Source organism: Cebidichthys violaceus, unplaced genomic scaffold (genome assembly GCF_023349555.1).
Source record: "Cebidichthys violaceus isolate CVI_PGR_0920_01 unplaced genomic scaffold, fCebVio1.0.p SCAF_135, whole genome shotgun sequence".
In the NCBI taxonomy this organism is placed as follows: domain Eukaryota; kingdom Metazoa; phylum Chordata; class Actinopteri; order Perciformes; family Stichaeidae; genus Cebidichthys; species Cebidichthys violaceus.
In genome coordinates, this window is record NW_027176302.1 from 202,219 (window position 1) to 217,589 (window position 15,371).

General features: G+C 42.0%; 1 protein-coding gene across 2 annotated transcripts in view; it reads right to left on the minus strand.

The window, feature by feature from the left end:
• Positions 1-12,070: 12,070 nt before the first annotated feature.
• Positions 12,071-15,371, minus strand: part of cunh8orf34 (chromosome unknown C8orf34 homolog) — a 52,429-nt gene continuing 49,128 nt past the window's right edge. The window contains exons 14-15 of one of the 2 annotated variants that reach the window (XM_068708151.1): positions 13,336-13,374; positions 12,071-12,533 (exon numbers count right to left, since the gene is read on the minus strand). In XM_068708151.1, coding sequence (XP_068564252.1) covers positions 12,526-12,533; positions 13,336-13,374 — 47 coding nt within the window. In that variant the 3' untranslated portion in view covers positions 12,071-12,525. The remainder of the gene's footprint in view (positions 12,534-13,335; positions 13,375-15,371) is intronic. The other variant, XM_068708152.1, reaches the window with a different exon arrangement.

Sequence of the window (15,371 nt, forward strand, 5' to 3'; positions counted from 1 at the left end):
CGTGTGTGTCCAAATGTGTCAGTCATCAGTGTTTTCCTCCTCCTCCTCCTCTTCACTCTCTCTCCTCTGACAGACAGGTTCAGGGCAGAACTTGGGGTCGACAACATGTAACCCGACCCTGACCAGCGCTCGCTCTCGCCCTCTAATGATCTTGGCGTCACTCCCATTCCCCAATGTTGGTTTAACCTGATGTTAATGTGCCCGTTCAGCACTTCTGAAACAAAGTTCTGTTCCACTGGGTCTGATGTACATCTAGCCTCTGACACCTCGGCTGTCAACCGGGGCTTTTAAGTAGCACTATCTTAAAAGAGAAAGAATGCATTTTGTCAGTATTTGTTGTCACAGTGGGCTAGTGGGTCACAGAATGTCAGTACTATTGGTTTTTGGAACCTCCAGTTTCTCTATACAATAATAGGTGTGAGTTTTTCTATTACAGCATCTCTCGTGTAAAGTTAAGGCCTGTCTAAAGGCTCCACATCACACTACATTTCATTCAATGTCCACCTTAAGAAATGAGTTATTCTCTGCTATTCCCTGATGGTTATAAGTCATTCCTTACTCACTGCCTCTGCCAAAGTCAAATCAAATACCATTATACATTAAAAGGGATTCTTTTTCTGCAGTACCAGTAGGTGAAATATATACTGTGTATACAATTGCAAAGATAAACAAACAAATGCATGAATGTGATAAAAAAAGAAAACAAGAGTTGGTGAGAATTCTCAAAAGACACCATCAACTGAAAACGTGTCCGATCACACTATATACTGCAGACTGATAATGATAACGGGAGCGCTGCTGGTTGCTCGTTCCGTCCAACTTGCATGTGACCAAAAGCGGTCTTTCTTGACCTTTCACCGCTGGTCAGCAGCTCACCGACGTCACCGTGCAATCCCCTCCACCCGACCACCCACCCCCGTTCCACCCTCACTCTTGAACAAGTGACGTACGTAAAACTCCTTCACCCGGTGCAACAACTCACCCCCAATGGGGAATGGGATTCACTGTATTGACTCATTACAGCCATCCTCGTCAACACCAACAGAGCTAGTGATTTAAACTACAAGCGGTGCCTTTGATAAACTAAATATCAGGTTTAAATCAAAAGGAGACATCCCATGCGTACCTGACGCTGTGCCAATTGGCTCGGTGTAACTCGCACCAGACCACTGCTTCTTTGTGTGTCCTTTGAAAGCCAATCTTGAAAACTCCACGTTTTCTCTCCTGGACTACCCACCTTATCACAGAAAAGGGAACTTTGTGACCCTGGGAGCAATGCTGTCTGGGTCATTTAGCTTCTGGCAGGGTCTCAAATAGCAAATTGGTCCCAGGCATGAGGCCAGACATGCGAATGATTAGCACCTACAGTATGGAGCACGCTACTTTGGTGGACACTTCATTTTTGGATGTTGATGACATTTCTAGTTGATGTAAACACAATCAACAAGGCCTATATTTACGTATACCTTTTCATTTAAAAAGTAAAGTAGATATATCATCATGTGGTGGGAAAGATCAGTAGACAAGTCATGGAAAATCTGTTTCATCTCTCCCATTGCAGTATCGGTATTAACTCCAGATACACTGAGGTCGACTTCTGCATTAAGCCAAGAACTGTTTCTTGGATGCAGCTCTTGGGAGATGCACTTCGTTTCCCTTTCAAAATGCGCTGCTGTTCGTGAATCCTCCCCGTGGTTCTCGAGAGAAAAGCAGAAGTGCTCGACAAGGAGAGGAAACAAACCCAGATGATTTCTTTAGTCCGAGCGTTTGAAGTTTTAATGGTACTGTGCCTAGACGAGTCTGAGTCGCATCAACTACAGACCACCGCTTCGTATAAATCCACCGCATGCTCTGGATACACAGTAAGTTAATTAGTATCTAAAATAAAACAGGTTTTTATTCTCAAAGTCAAAGTGGAGATCAAAATGTGTGACAGCACGGGCCATTCACATCATATTGACCTCATCTCAACAAACCCCGCCCCTCCCCCATCCCCACACACAGCTTTCGCTGCCCGTCTCCCACATCCTATTCAGATCCTGTTGGGTGATAGCTTTAAGTCTTCCCTCATTCAATAAGATGCCTGTCCATTCTAGCGGAGGTTTCCATGTTTCTCCAAACACAAGAGAGGCTATAGCTCAGAAGAAAAGTCCACCAGAGAGAAATCCCATCTGTGTCCTCGTCCATTCTGCCGGTCTGGACATGAGCAAACAACTTGCTTTCACCACCCTGGCAACCCTTTTTACTTCACACTGGCAAACCATTTGAATCCACACACACACACACACACACACACACACACACACACAATCAGGGTTCTTGACGGCAGACCCGACACCCTCTCATGAATTGAGGGAGAGAAAAACGCTTTAGTCGCACACAAGAACAAGACTTCCTGGCTCTTTGTGGCGATGGAAGCAAAGCCGTCTGAGAAGGAGATACAGACGGGAGGAAACCCCGTCTTCTGAGCAGTGGAGAGATCTATGGACTGGAAGACGTTTAAAAGCCTTTAACTATGGCACAATGGGGATAAACGTGATGTTTGCATATGGTAATCATTGTCCGGACATAAAGAGACAAAAGGCTTATTTAAAAAAAAAAAATACGTTAAAACTCTTTAATTTGGTGTAAAATAGTGTTTTTAAGATCTGCAGAAAAACATCAATAAAAGTAAATGTGGTCGAAAAACCAATGTTCTTTCATTCTCTTGTAACTTTAAATGTTTTGTTAAGAAGCTAAAAGGAGCTTTGAAAACGCTGCCAATCTATTGTTTAGTCGAAACGTAATCCTCGTAAAACCTAAATATGTTTGTATTTGTTGAATTTTAACAGAAGATGAAAAATTGATTGGAACGGGGGCATAATGTGTCACTGGTCATTACAGTTCACGACCGTTATTTAAACACAAAGGCTGCCTCCTCCTCGGTTCAAAGCATCATTCCTCTTTCAATAACGTGTCACACAGGAGCAGAGCAATGCGATGGGAAAGTTCCAGTCCTCAATTGGGAAGTTTGCTTGGACAGATTGGACAAATATTTCTTTTGTGTGGTCGTCTCCTTGCCTCTGTTCGGCCCCGACAGCCACAGAGGAAGAGGGAGTGAACCATCCGAACGGCACTACATTACAGGCTGGGTGGCTGTTCTGTCCCAAGACACATGGCTTTCTCACAGCTGCCTGTCTTGTTTACACTTCACCACTCGCCTAAAGTATCAATTAGGTTTACGGGGGTAAAAGAGGCTAATAGCATAGCGAGGGCAGAATTCAGATTTCTGACTATACTACATTTTAGATGTTGAGAGAGGTTTCCACCTCGCAAGAGAATAGCACGTCTAGATGAACTTTTGTTTGATGTTATTTAAAGCACAAACAAATTCAAAGACCCAATTTCAGTTTGAACAATTTATTGTTTTTGACGTCATACCCTGTTTTAACAGCTAGTTGGTTCAAAATTCCCATCCCTAGAATAAACCACTATCTGCTTTTCATTCCAAGAAAAACTCCAGACACAGTAAGACAAATTCAGACGTCTTTTCGTACCATATGGTGCCATCTACAGAGCCTGGAGGATCTGTAACAGCACACCAACTGCAAGAACAAACAGCAGCCCGCACCACATGTTCCTGTAAATCAAACCCCGACTGCTCTTCTGGTGTCAGCGGCTGACATGCAGCACTAAAGGGCAGGTGATACCATTATGATCGCTTCACAGTGCTGCTCCGCAACCTGCTCCGCAAAGTAAAGAAAGAGGTGGTCGATCTGATCAGGAGGGAGGAAAAAAACAAACGTATACATGTTTAAACCGTTATCTATAAATGGGAAATATGACCAAGAGCAAGTCTTTAACACTACATTGTTTAAATGATTATAAAAAGTGATGGAGGTGTGTTAAACATTCACAAAAACGCGATACCAAAACTCCATACCACTGCTTAATAATAACACTAAAAATAAAAGAGAATATTTTAGTCTACGCTTTAGGAATCTGCCTCTTAAGCCTCCCCTCTGCCCTTGCTATCCTGTTAAATCACTTATAGCCTTTAGGTTGTAGTTCCCTGATGGCACACAGACTAAGAAATGACCTGTGTCTATATTCAATCCCATAAACTGCCAAAGCCGTGTGTTTAAGTGGACATTGAGCCGTCATTTCAGAACATTCTGTAACCAGGGATTTTCCGTCTTTCAGCAGAAACTAGACATGTGATTTATAACAAAAGTAGATTAATGACCGCAGACCAGGCCGGGGGGCTCACCGTGAAGGGTCTCACCTACTAGGCATGTCGTCAGAAACACTCCGGGGGGATGCACAGCAACATCATCTGTGCCCTCTTGTGGAGGCCTGGCACAGTTCATCCTCACTCCCTGTGTCTATCGTAGGCAAAGACACCACAGCTGCTGGCAAAGACACGTTCATTCTAACCTCCTCTTCTTTCTTCCCCCCCCCCCCTCACAACTATTGGCAAGTCACAAGCACAGCTCAGCTTCATGGAAATGTATCACAGAAACTAGTATCAGCCCTCAAAACCCCCTCATTGTTTGGACTGGACTTGAAAGACTCTTGAACTTCAGCGTGCTAAGTCCAACCATAAACTGACATCATGGAGGAACACTTAAATTGCTTGGTTATCGACAATTTCTCCTCACTCGTTCACTAGGCCCCCTCTTTGAGATGAGCCAAGTGTGACATAAATATCCAAAAGCAAACTTAAAGGGGGACTTTACAGGCAGGATGTGGATCTGGCCCACTGAGAGGATACAAGAGATGATTCAGAGCGCTCATCTTGTAACGGGAGCCATTAGAAAGAAGAGAGAGAACACAGCGGTACGCATAAGTCATCGGATGTAGTCTTGAAGTCATTTTTCTTGAAATAAAAACAGTTTATGGCTCATATTCAGTTTCAGGACTGAATGACTTGATAACTGCCTCTTAATTTAAACTTAAGAGGTCTCAACTGAGCCGATCCTCATAGAGCAGTGGTTGAGAGAGAGAGAGAGAGAGAGAGAGAGAGAGATCTTCAAAGGCTGTAAGTGATAAAGTGAACAGACCTCTCAATAATTCCTACAGACTAGGACTGCAAGTGAGACGGCCTGTGAGACTGGCGGATCTATCGCTCCCTATTAAAGCTCATAGCCCATATACATTCCATAAAGCAGTGATGGTGTTCTGACATATTCAGCACAAAGTTGCTTTGGATACCAAAAAGCTGTTTGCCTCTTACCCCGTAAATCACTTTTATTTCCATGTTCGCTCTCGCGCCGACACCAATGAGATCATGTACTATAAAGTTTGACTGCATGCCTACGCTACAGTACATATTGTATAGACTCACACTAACAGGTTACGGCATTTTATAAGATTTAACCATTTTTTTTCTTCACCCACTTCTCTAGATGTCTTTGTGGTCCCTATACTCATTGGCAGACAACACATAGTGCGGCTGCAACAATGTGCTGATTGAGGTTGCCTACCTGCTGTGCAACCTTCTGACACAACATTTTCTTTTGAGTCAACTCCGTTCCCGCGGTTCAAACGACCTGCTGAGGTTTCAGAGGTGCTCCATTTGGATAAACATTACATTTTAAAACCTTTTGATTGAAATGACTGAATTAATGAAGTTTGAGCTGCCCTAAGGAGGATATGGTGGAAAAAAACAAACAATCTGGGACAGCTGGTATAGACATCCAATCACTCTTTGCTCAAAATCATAAAATTGAAAAGTGGAAAGCATTTTTGTAAAAGCCAGAGCAGAAACACTTGTGACTCACACGCATAATTTCATCCTAGCTCTGCAATAACAAAAAAAAAATAAAAATGGAGAGAATTCATCTTCTTTGTAATGTTGATACAATCAACATCCCCTCAAAATCATGACAACCTCCGTCACAACACATCTGACTTGTTAAATGTTCCGGTCCGTCCTTTGTGCTTCCAGTCAACCGAGCTGAAACTAATGTATCACGACCCCTGAATAATTCCACTTCACATTGCATTGCTGGGAAACTGAGATCAGACTTTTTGGCAGCATTAGTCTTTGATGAGGGGAAACGGCGTCATCTTAGCGATCGGAGAGGAAGGGAAGCAAAACACTTCTAATGTTACTCACACTGCGACGATTAATCTGTCCTCTGCCTATCCCCCCCCCCGCCACGACGTACAAGCCAGCGGCCCTTAAACCATCATCAGCTGACTGAAGCATGGGCGAACAGAGAAGCAACAAAAGGCCACTCATACACTAGTTGCTAACTAAAAGGATACGATGCACTAGAGTGGAGAGAAAATGAAAAGAAGCAGCAGGTGTGAAGCAGCTTAAAGCCGTCAAAACGTCTCCTGGCCGCAGTACAGACATTCTCCGGTCTCATGTGGTCAGAGATCCATTCGAGGTTATTGAACAAAGACGATCCTGCACATCTTCCTCTCCCGACCGGCCAGTAACAGAGTCATCGCTCAGTCCTACTCCACCCTTTTCCTGCATGCTGTCCCTTGGAGCCCCGATGAAGTAACACGAACACTAACAAAAGAGCCTCTGTTGCCAAATCAAATGATTTTATATTATTTCTGCCGCTTACCCAGTTTGTGTATTCGGAGGTGAAGAGCAATGGGATATCTGTATCTAACTTGTAATTATGATTGCTAAAGAATTCATAACCGTATGAAGGGAAGGAAAGGAGCCAGGGCAAACCGAACTTTTAAACTCTTCACGTCAATAAAAGCTTTAAAGATGACTTTGAAATGAATGTCTCTGCATAGGTAAAGAGCTGTGTTTTTTGAATGGTGGTAGTATGAGTTTACTGAGGGCAGAAATAATAAAGTCACATGTGTTTGAAATGATCAGCAAATGTTTAGTAAACCTCATTAAACACAAGACCCTGATATAAATCTACATCACTTTTTGTAATCTGGCAAGCTAGAAGCGACAGCTTATTATCATTTCATCTCTGAAATCTCTCCATCTAACATCACACAAGTATTTGTTCTCCTCTCCTCAACAAAGGAAGACAGTGACATGACAACGCTTTTTACTGGAATATCTATCAAATTAGGATCTGGTGTGAGAACTGATGTTGGTATACATAGCTGATTGGTCATGGTGAATCACACAAGTCCTCTTCAGCATCTGGATTGAGAAAAGTATCACAAACGAAAACCAGCTATGAATGTTTTCTACTTCATATTTGGCACGAAGACAAAAGTTATAGATATTTGCTGCGCAGAGTAAATGAAGGTGCATCTATAGAAGGTGAGTGGAAGGATTAAAGCTCCACAGATAAATCTTACCCCACCGTACATTAGCAGCCTCCGGCAGAATTTCATAAAGTGGTAAAAGGAGACAAAAGTAGGCTGGCAGTCAATTAGAATACAGCTGCATGTATAATAAATCAAAGCTTGAGTAAAAAGCCATGTGCAGACTCAATAAATTCACTGCAACTTTATATGTAAATGAAAACATAAAAGAGCGCGGATCCAGAGGGATTGTTGGAGCTTTTGGAGCACGGGGCAGTAAAACCATCAACTCGGACTGTAAAACTAAATCCAAGTATAACTGCAGCAGCGGAGGTGTTCCACATCACACTGAGGGAGCTTTATTAAGAGACAACGCAGCGTGACAATGGGTAGACATGTGATCAGGTTAACGGTGCCTGCCACAATATTTGGTTTCAATCCACTCCAGACAGAAATAAAACACATCCACACACAAAACGAATCATTTCCATGACACCGCGCACCACCAAACCAAGATTGGATCCTCGCAATTGAAACAATAATACGACTAATATGAGCACAAAGAGTCCCTGGCACCAGAGGCAAGCGCCGAGTTTGAATGAGTCATCTGACCCAGGTCTAAGCCTCACCCACCACAGGGCCCGCCAATGTGTAACACACATACAGCCCAGTCTTTGAAAAGATCCCCAGGCGTCTGGAACACTGACCACATCACGGTCAGGGAGGGTAACCATAAATTAGTCTGAGAGAAAGAAAAGGGGAGATACAGACAAGACAGCTCAGACTACCGTTGGCACACACTGAGGTCTCACAATTGAACCTCTCAAGGCTCCCGAGCATTCTGCGACTTTGACAGAGATTTGACAGGAAAGCCTCACAATCAGCCAGAGATCACAAAAAGATGTCTGTCCATTCATCCCCCTCTGTAATCCATCAGGATTTGCTGAACAACTCTTTGGAACCACATTAAATGCATGATGTTCCAGAGGATCAAACAATCATCTGCTAATCCCAGTAGTGATATTTTCCTTTCAAACACAACACACCGAAAGGAGGATGAGCCATTTTCCAAGTCATTTATCATAAAAAATTCAGATTGACACCTCGATGATCGCGGAAAAAGTATTAAATGAACGGATGTCTGTGCGACTGTATGCCATGTGCAGTAGCAACAGAGGAGGCCAATAAAGTGCCACAGCAAACAGCTGAACATGTTAGGGAAACTATTCAGATAGAAGCAACGTAACACTTGTTTAATACGGGCAGGTCCTTCAACACACCACACGTGCTGCCAAACCAAACAGCCTCAACGACCCACAGTGATGGATATCTTCTGGTTTATAATGTTGGTGAGGATGGTCAAAGACTGTTTTCATTCTGCTGCCTGAGGTTTAAACAGGGCCAGCTTAATACAAAAACGGACTTAAGAAGTGTTCCTCAAACTTAAATCCTAATCTACTGGACAGCTATACAAATACATTACAATTATAGTAAAAATAAAAGTTACGGTAATCCACATTTACACTGGATTTATATTTTACTTTTACAGTTTACATTAGTGGGATCGCTTCATGAAATGTTGTCAAAGCTAAAACTAGCATGCAGCTACAAAACCTACGCTTGCTAACGTTAATTAGCTACAAGAGTAACTTTATGGAAGTCCATGCATCATAATAGCAACACGGGCCACGCTGTCTCTTGTTATCAGGTTAAATGAACATTTAAAACAGCAAACAAACAAACAAACAAACAACAGAACATGTCACCTACCTTACCTCCAAACTGTCCTGTATCGTGCAACTTGAACGTGCCTCTCCTGCAATCATAAGCTAACATTAAAGTTACTGAGCTAGTTACGTGTTTCGCCTTTAAATAAGATTACAAGAAAAACTCTCACCTTTGTTTTCTGGACATTCCCCCCGACAAACACCTCGATGCATGAAGAGTTTCACGTCCGCCGCCCGATGAAGATATGTTGTCACAAATGAAGATGGCAACAGGAAATGAAAGCTATTTAATATCAGCTGACATTTACCCGTGGGTATTACGTCATCACTGCCTCGAGCCCGTCATCAAGAAGAAGAAGAAGAAGAAGAAGAAGAAGAAAGAAAGGAAGATGATGATGAGGTTATATTTTTGTGTATTTTTTTTGGCACATTTTACAAGCAAGGATGTTTCCTGCTGCCACGTTTGGTTTAAGAGACAGAATTGCAACTTGTGATACTTGCTGATGTCCTTCCTGTGCAGCAGATTGAATCATTTTAATTTAACTGTCTTTGAGAAATCTGGAAATGTGTCCCAAACAGCAGCAAGTTTTGCTAAACAACCTGTGCCCTCTGTTGTTTTTTTCTTCTGTTCGACTTGAAAGTAGGTCTGGCTTCAGAAATCAAATCTGATCACACACTGAACCAAAAAGATGGTGAAAAGTTATAACATCCAGGGTCTGTTCATCTGAATGATAACACAACATGACCCAGTTCAAATATAAGAGCAAACACAATGAGAAGAAAAGAGATAAATACAATGAAAATACAGGTTTATTATTCAAACGTGCAAGACCGTACATAAATCCTCAATTCTGCCCACTTCGCTACAGATGAGCTGTGCTGAGCTGTGCTGTGATTTTGTTGTACTGTACTGGATGCAATCAAAATTGCAGGTCATATGCCTGAGACCCAGAAAGACTTTTTGCAATACATTGTAAAATAAACATCTGTAAAACAAACCACACTCAGATATTCAAAAATATTATTTGAATATAGTTTACAATTTTAGCCATTTGCTCTATGGTCACAATTTTAATAGTTTGTTCTAATACACACATTGCGGCTCAATTTCACAACATAGTAAGGTATTGTGAATGATTATTTGTTAGTAATCAACAATAACAAACCACATGAAGCTTTGATATGGTTACATATCCTCTTAAGTATAATACTCACTGTGACCCAATGTTAGTTTTCAATCATTAGGCAGTATATATAGATCTGAATTCAACAGCCAATGTTTTTTTCTTTCCTTTGATGTTTCTTGCTAATCATCAACTACCCAATTCTATGGGGTTATCAAAATACAGGCTTAAGATTGAAGTAAAAGTACACCCACGGTTCCAGTGGTGCAGAACAGCTCAAGTGTCCAAATCGGCTCTGTAAACAGTAACATGTCAGACTTGTGCTGTTTGTGGAGCAAAACTTCTGTCGTGGCTTCAAATAACAGCACAGAGAACACTTCAACTTTCATGTTGATGACAGAAAAAAGTTAAAAGCTAAAGAACAGTGGAGGCTGATTTCATTAGCTTTGTGAGAACAGGCAGTTCACTTCCATGAACACAGAAAACCAAATCCGGATTGTTGATTTTCTCTTAAGATCATAGTCAGAGAAATGTATGGACAAAAGAAAAATGTCTGGACAAGTTGGGTTTTTCATTTCAAGCAGGGAACGATATCAACTTTATATGCCTTCAAAGCATACCTCTCTTCCACCATAGATTTATTTGTGCTGTACGTCAGCATAAATCCCAGTCTGTTCAGTTGTAAATCAAGACCTGGGTCAGTCTGCTGACCATTGATGGTGGTCCGGATCTCCCTGTAAGTACAGTGATGTCTGCCGCTGTTCCTGGGTGGCCCTTGCAGTTGCTTTGAATGGTCCTGGTAGTACAGTAAACATACCTTAAGAAGATATCAAAGGTTTCATACTCCAGACTCCAGAGAGACTGCATTAACGTTATGATATTTGAGCCCTCTTGATTCTCAACATGACATATGTGTCTGATAAATATTATACATGAGCAGCGTGGAATTAATCTTCATCTTTGGAGTAATCATTAAGAAGTCATATGGCTATGATCTGATGAGACTACGCAAGTTGTGGCAAGAGGAGGTATCAATAATGGTCCCACCATTTCATCTTTATAAGTTGTGACATATTGAGTAGTCAAAGCTACACACAGAGGGGGGGGGTCTTTGTATGACATCTGTGGCAGTCATTTTAAATCTTCATCTTCATCAACTGTCTCGCCTTATTGCAGAACTCCTCATGCTTTGATATGCAGCCGACATACATGACTGGCGTAGACATATGAACTGATGGCAATCGCACTCCTAACTCCACAAAAAATGGAATATGAAATGTGAAAAATTGTAATGTGCAATGCAATACATGTGCCTTTTCCTGGCAGGAAAATATTGTGATATAAAGATTATATCAAGGCACCACTGTGACTCTATTATGCCATGTCCTCAAATTCTTTCAAAACCGCATCCCTTTCCAACGAGCACATGGTGTGCTGAAATACATGGGACATCAATCAACATGCCCTGTTTGCAGGATGAAGTGATTAGTCTTTTCACACATCTTTTTTTTTTTTTTTTACAGAAATCACCTTCACTGAAAAGGGACTGAGTAGTCAGACAGACTGAAAAGCAGCAGAACTCAGTGGGGTTTCTAATGGAGGGATCAGACTGCGTCGGGCCGGAGGGTGTGTCCATGATGCGTGTGTCTCTGGAAGCCGACGTCGCCTGTGCAACACTCAGACGACCACAGTTTAACTGACACATGCCCAGGCAAACACACAGAAGCAATGTAGTCACAGGCCAGAACGGATTTCTGTGTCTCTGTCAGCACCACAGTACGCGTCAGAGACACAAAGCTAGATGGATCATGTATCTGGGAAAGCATGTATTAAACAGAGCCTGTGTTATGACATCTTTAGTCATATAAACTATGACTTCAGTGTGTTTTTTTAATGAGAAATTTTGCATTGAACTTCTCTTTTAGTATTTGCATGTGAAAATTCAATCGCCTGTAAAAAAGAAGCACATAACAATAGAGTCAAAAAAAGAATGGGGACATGTGAACCAAATAATTTTAATTAATATAACAGCATTCCTTGTGTTCCTTCCACAACTTGGGTATTTGCTATTGGAAAAACACTACATCTTTTAACAGTGCATATCAATAAACGCTTTCTTAACATGGGTGTGCTGCCTTCACAGTGTGAAAATGCACGAGGCCTAGAAAAAGAATCTGTCAACAACAAAATGCATCTGTTTCTGGACTCCACATGGAAGTGCAATAGCATGCTATAAAGCAAACAAAAATAAATGTGTTCCATACTCTGAAGTAATATTTTGACATTTTATCGTACATTTACATTACAATGTCTATGAAATATCTGTGAAAAAAGTATACAATCTTTTTTCCCCCCATTCATTTGAGTTATAAAAATAATTTTCTCTGCACACATATTGAAAATGTCCAGCGGTTTGCATAATAGTTTGATTGGATCAATGTCTCTGGTCTTCGTCACTATAGGCCTGTAAAAAAAGAAAGACAAAAACATCAGTCTCCTAGAAACTAAAATCAGACACATTTAACCGCCAATAAGAAAAATAACTCGGGCAATTACTTTGAAACAGACATTTAATATTTGAACATGTCATAGACAAACATGATGTGGAAAATGAGGCCTGGTGCTGCCCAGTGTATGTTCCAACGACCATATTTCACAATAAGTTCTGGGAGAGCGGTGATCGGAGTGACTTCAACAGCAAGCTTTGAGTTTGGTTGCTGTGGCAATCCTCTCTGATAGCCAAGCAGCAGCAGTCTGCTCTCAGATCTCCCTCCAGACTGGCACACTGACTCGGGGAACTGTGGGCACCTCCGGAGCCACAAGAAGGAGAACCGCAGACAACCTCAAACTAGACAGACTTTCTCCTTCTCCCAAATGTTGAGGCTGAGAGTTGACGCTGTCTGCTGCGTGTAAACTCAGAACCCAAGTGACTTAATGGAACTGGGCAACAGCATTCCTGTCTCCACACATGGTCGGCCTCCACCAATCGCAGTGCAGAGCCACTGTGCCCTCCAGTTAGCCTGCGACTGTAATTGAACGGACCATAAATGAAGGTGGAGGCTTCAACAGTAAGTCACCCATTGGTAGTTATGTTGTGGCTCTACAAATGAGGTCATTGACAGACATTGAGGCTCTCTAAACTTAAGGCAGTTGCTTACAATAGCAAAAATTGGTTTTCTGGTGACTCAAATGATACAGCACATTCTGAGGTGAGTCTGTTTCTCTGGGTTTCAGGCTGTAAAGCCTCTAACTGTTCAAATTCTCACCTGAAAACACAGATCTCTTATTGGCATCACGTGTACCACCTGTGAACAAATAAACACAGAAATTGTGTCATGTAAGGTGAAGGTAGCATGAGGACTATGGAATAATTCCATATTTGGGGAAATATGTTTCTTACCCAACCCAGTTATATGACATAAGCAATACAACTACTTTATCTTTCCATCAAATATGAAGCCTGGCTCTTTCCAAAGTCGAGGCTAACTGGCTCATCAGGAAAGTGAATAAGGATAACAGTTAAAGATGCTAAATTCAATAGTCTTGGGATTGCCTCCCCACGGCTCTCAACATGGCGATAACCTAGCCGGCGGCCCGCAGCTAACGGTGCTAACAGAGCTAACAAGGTTAAACTGGGAGGGGACTGAAGGGTGAGCGCTTCGCTTCTGTAAGAACGCTTCGGTCAGAACGACGTTATCGGCCTAACCGCCATGTCAGCGGCGCAGAGCGGCATCCATTTTTTTTCAGCACTGTGACTGGTGTATTTGCTGAAATGGTCAACATGTACGCCGGCTGCAACATCAGCTATGCTTCTGCAATAAGTGATTGTGATTATCGGTAGATTAGTAAGACAAACTATCTTTAAACACTGTAAATATTGAATCCTATAAACAATCTTGACAGGTATATAATGTAACATACTGATAAAGCTACTTCCACTGTTCAGGGACCGTCTATGTTGAAGTGACTAATGTGCTTATGCACAGCTATAAAGGACAATGGGGTCAGGAGTGTGAAAACAGACAGACTTCTTTCATCTCCATTGTGGTATGTGTGGTTGTACCATCGTGGAAGTTTATAGAATAACAGGAAATAGCTATGGACTTCTCCCCCATTATTCAGCTCTTACCATACACTTGGCGCCAGCTCACACACGTGCTGTGATACTGGAAGTCACTGCGCTAATGAAGTGAGCCCGACTCATACAGCAGAGGTACATGGACTAAAACACCCAGAGCAAACCACTTTATGGACAAACATGTTCACACTCTTGGCATCCTTTTCACCTTCCTGCCAGAAGAAATTAAGAAATTTTGATTTGAAAACTCAGCGAAGTTGTAGATTTCTCAGATTTTTCCCCTGTTTGTGGATTCTAATTTGAGTGTTCGGTTGCCAGGATGCAATTCAACTGTATTATTTCATAGGTCAAAATTACCCCTGAGAAAACTGAAAAATCTGATTAAGGGGGCAAAAACAAGTCAAATATCTTACCTTGACAAATACAATCACTCAGATGTTTAATACACACACTTTCCCATGCGCACACACACACACACACACACACACACACACACACACACACACACACACACACACACAAAGCAGATTTCAGCCAACACTCCTCTGGGCCCTCTCTCACGCCAGAAAGCGCTTTGTCACGTCTTGTGGCTGTTGGGTCTCTTTCGTTTTTTCCTGTCAGTCTCTCTCTCCCCGTGTCTGAGCCACCTCTAATTCAATGCGTGGCTCATATCCTTTCTCAACATGCCATTACCAGTGCCAAGGCTTAGGGCAGGCCCCCAGGGGCTATTAGGAACATTTATCCATCTATTTTGCAAGATACACATTTGGCAAAACAACGACCCTCTGGAGGAACTTGTCAGAGGGGTTATATTTCCATGTGACAACCATTTGCCTGCTTGATCTTTTGTGCAACGGGAATTCTTGTGTAATAACGTCAGTGAAAGTTCTCTTTTTGAGTCCGACACACACACTTGATTTTCACTTTGACTAGCTGGCGCTGATGTTTTGTTTACTGAGAAAACAGGTCAGTCAATTTGACAACATTTCTGAATTCATGGCATATCATTTTTGGACTTGTTCATAAGTTAACTTCAGAGCTGCCATTTTTGTCTCAGTGGTGGTGGGATCTAAATAAAGCAATGCCAGTACCATTCAATTTGGGTGATCGGGGCATAATGTTCTCCTTGAGAAATACACTGGTCCAAAAGATATCTCAAAAACTATAGACTAGATTTCCATAGATTTTAAGTGTGGACCTTCATTGTCCCAAGAGGTTTAGTCA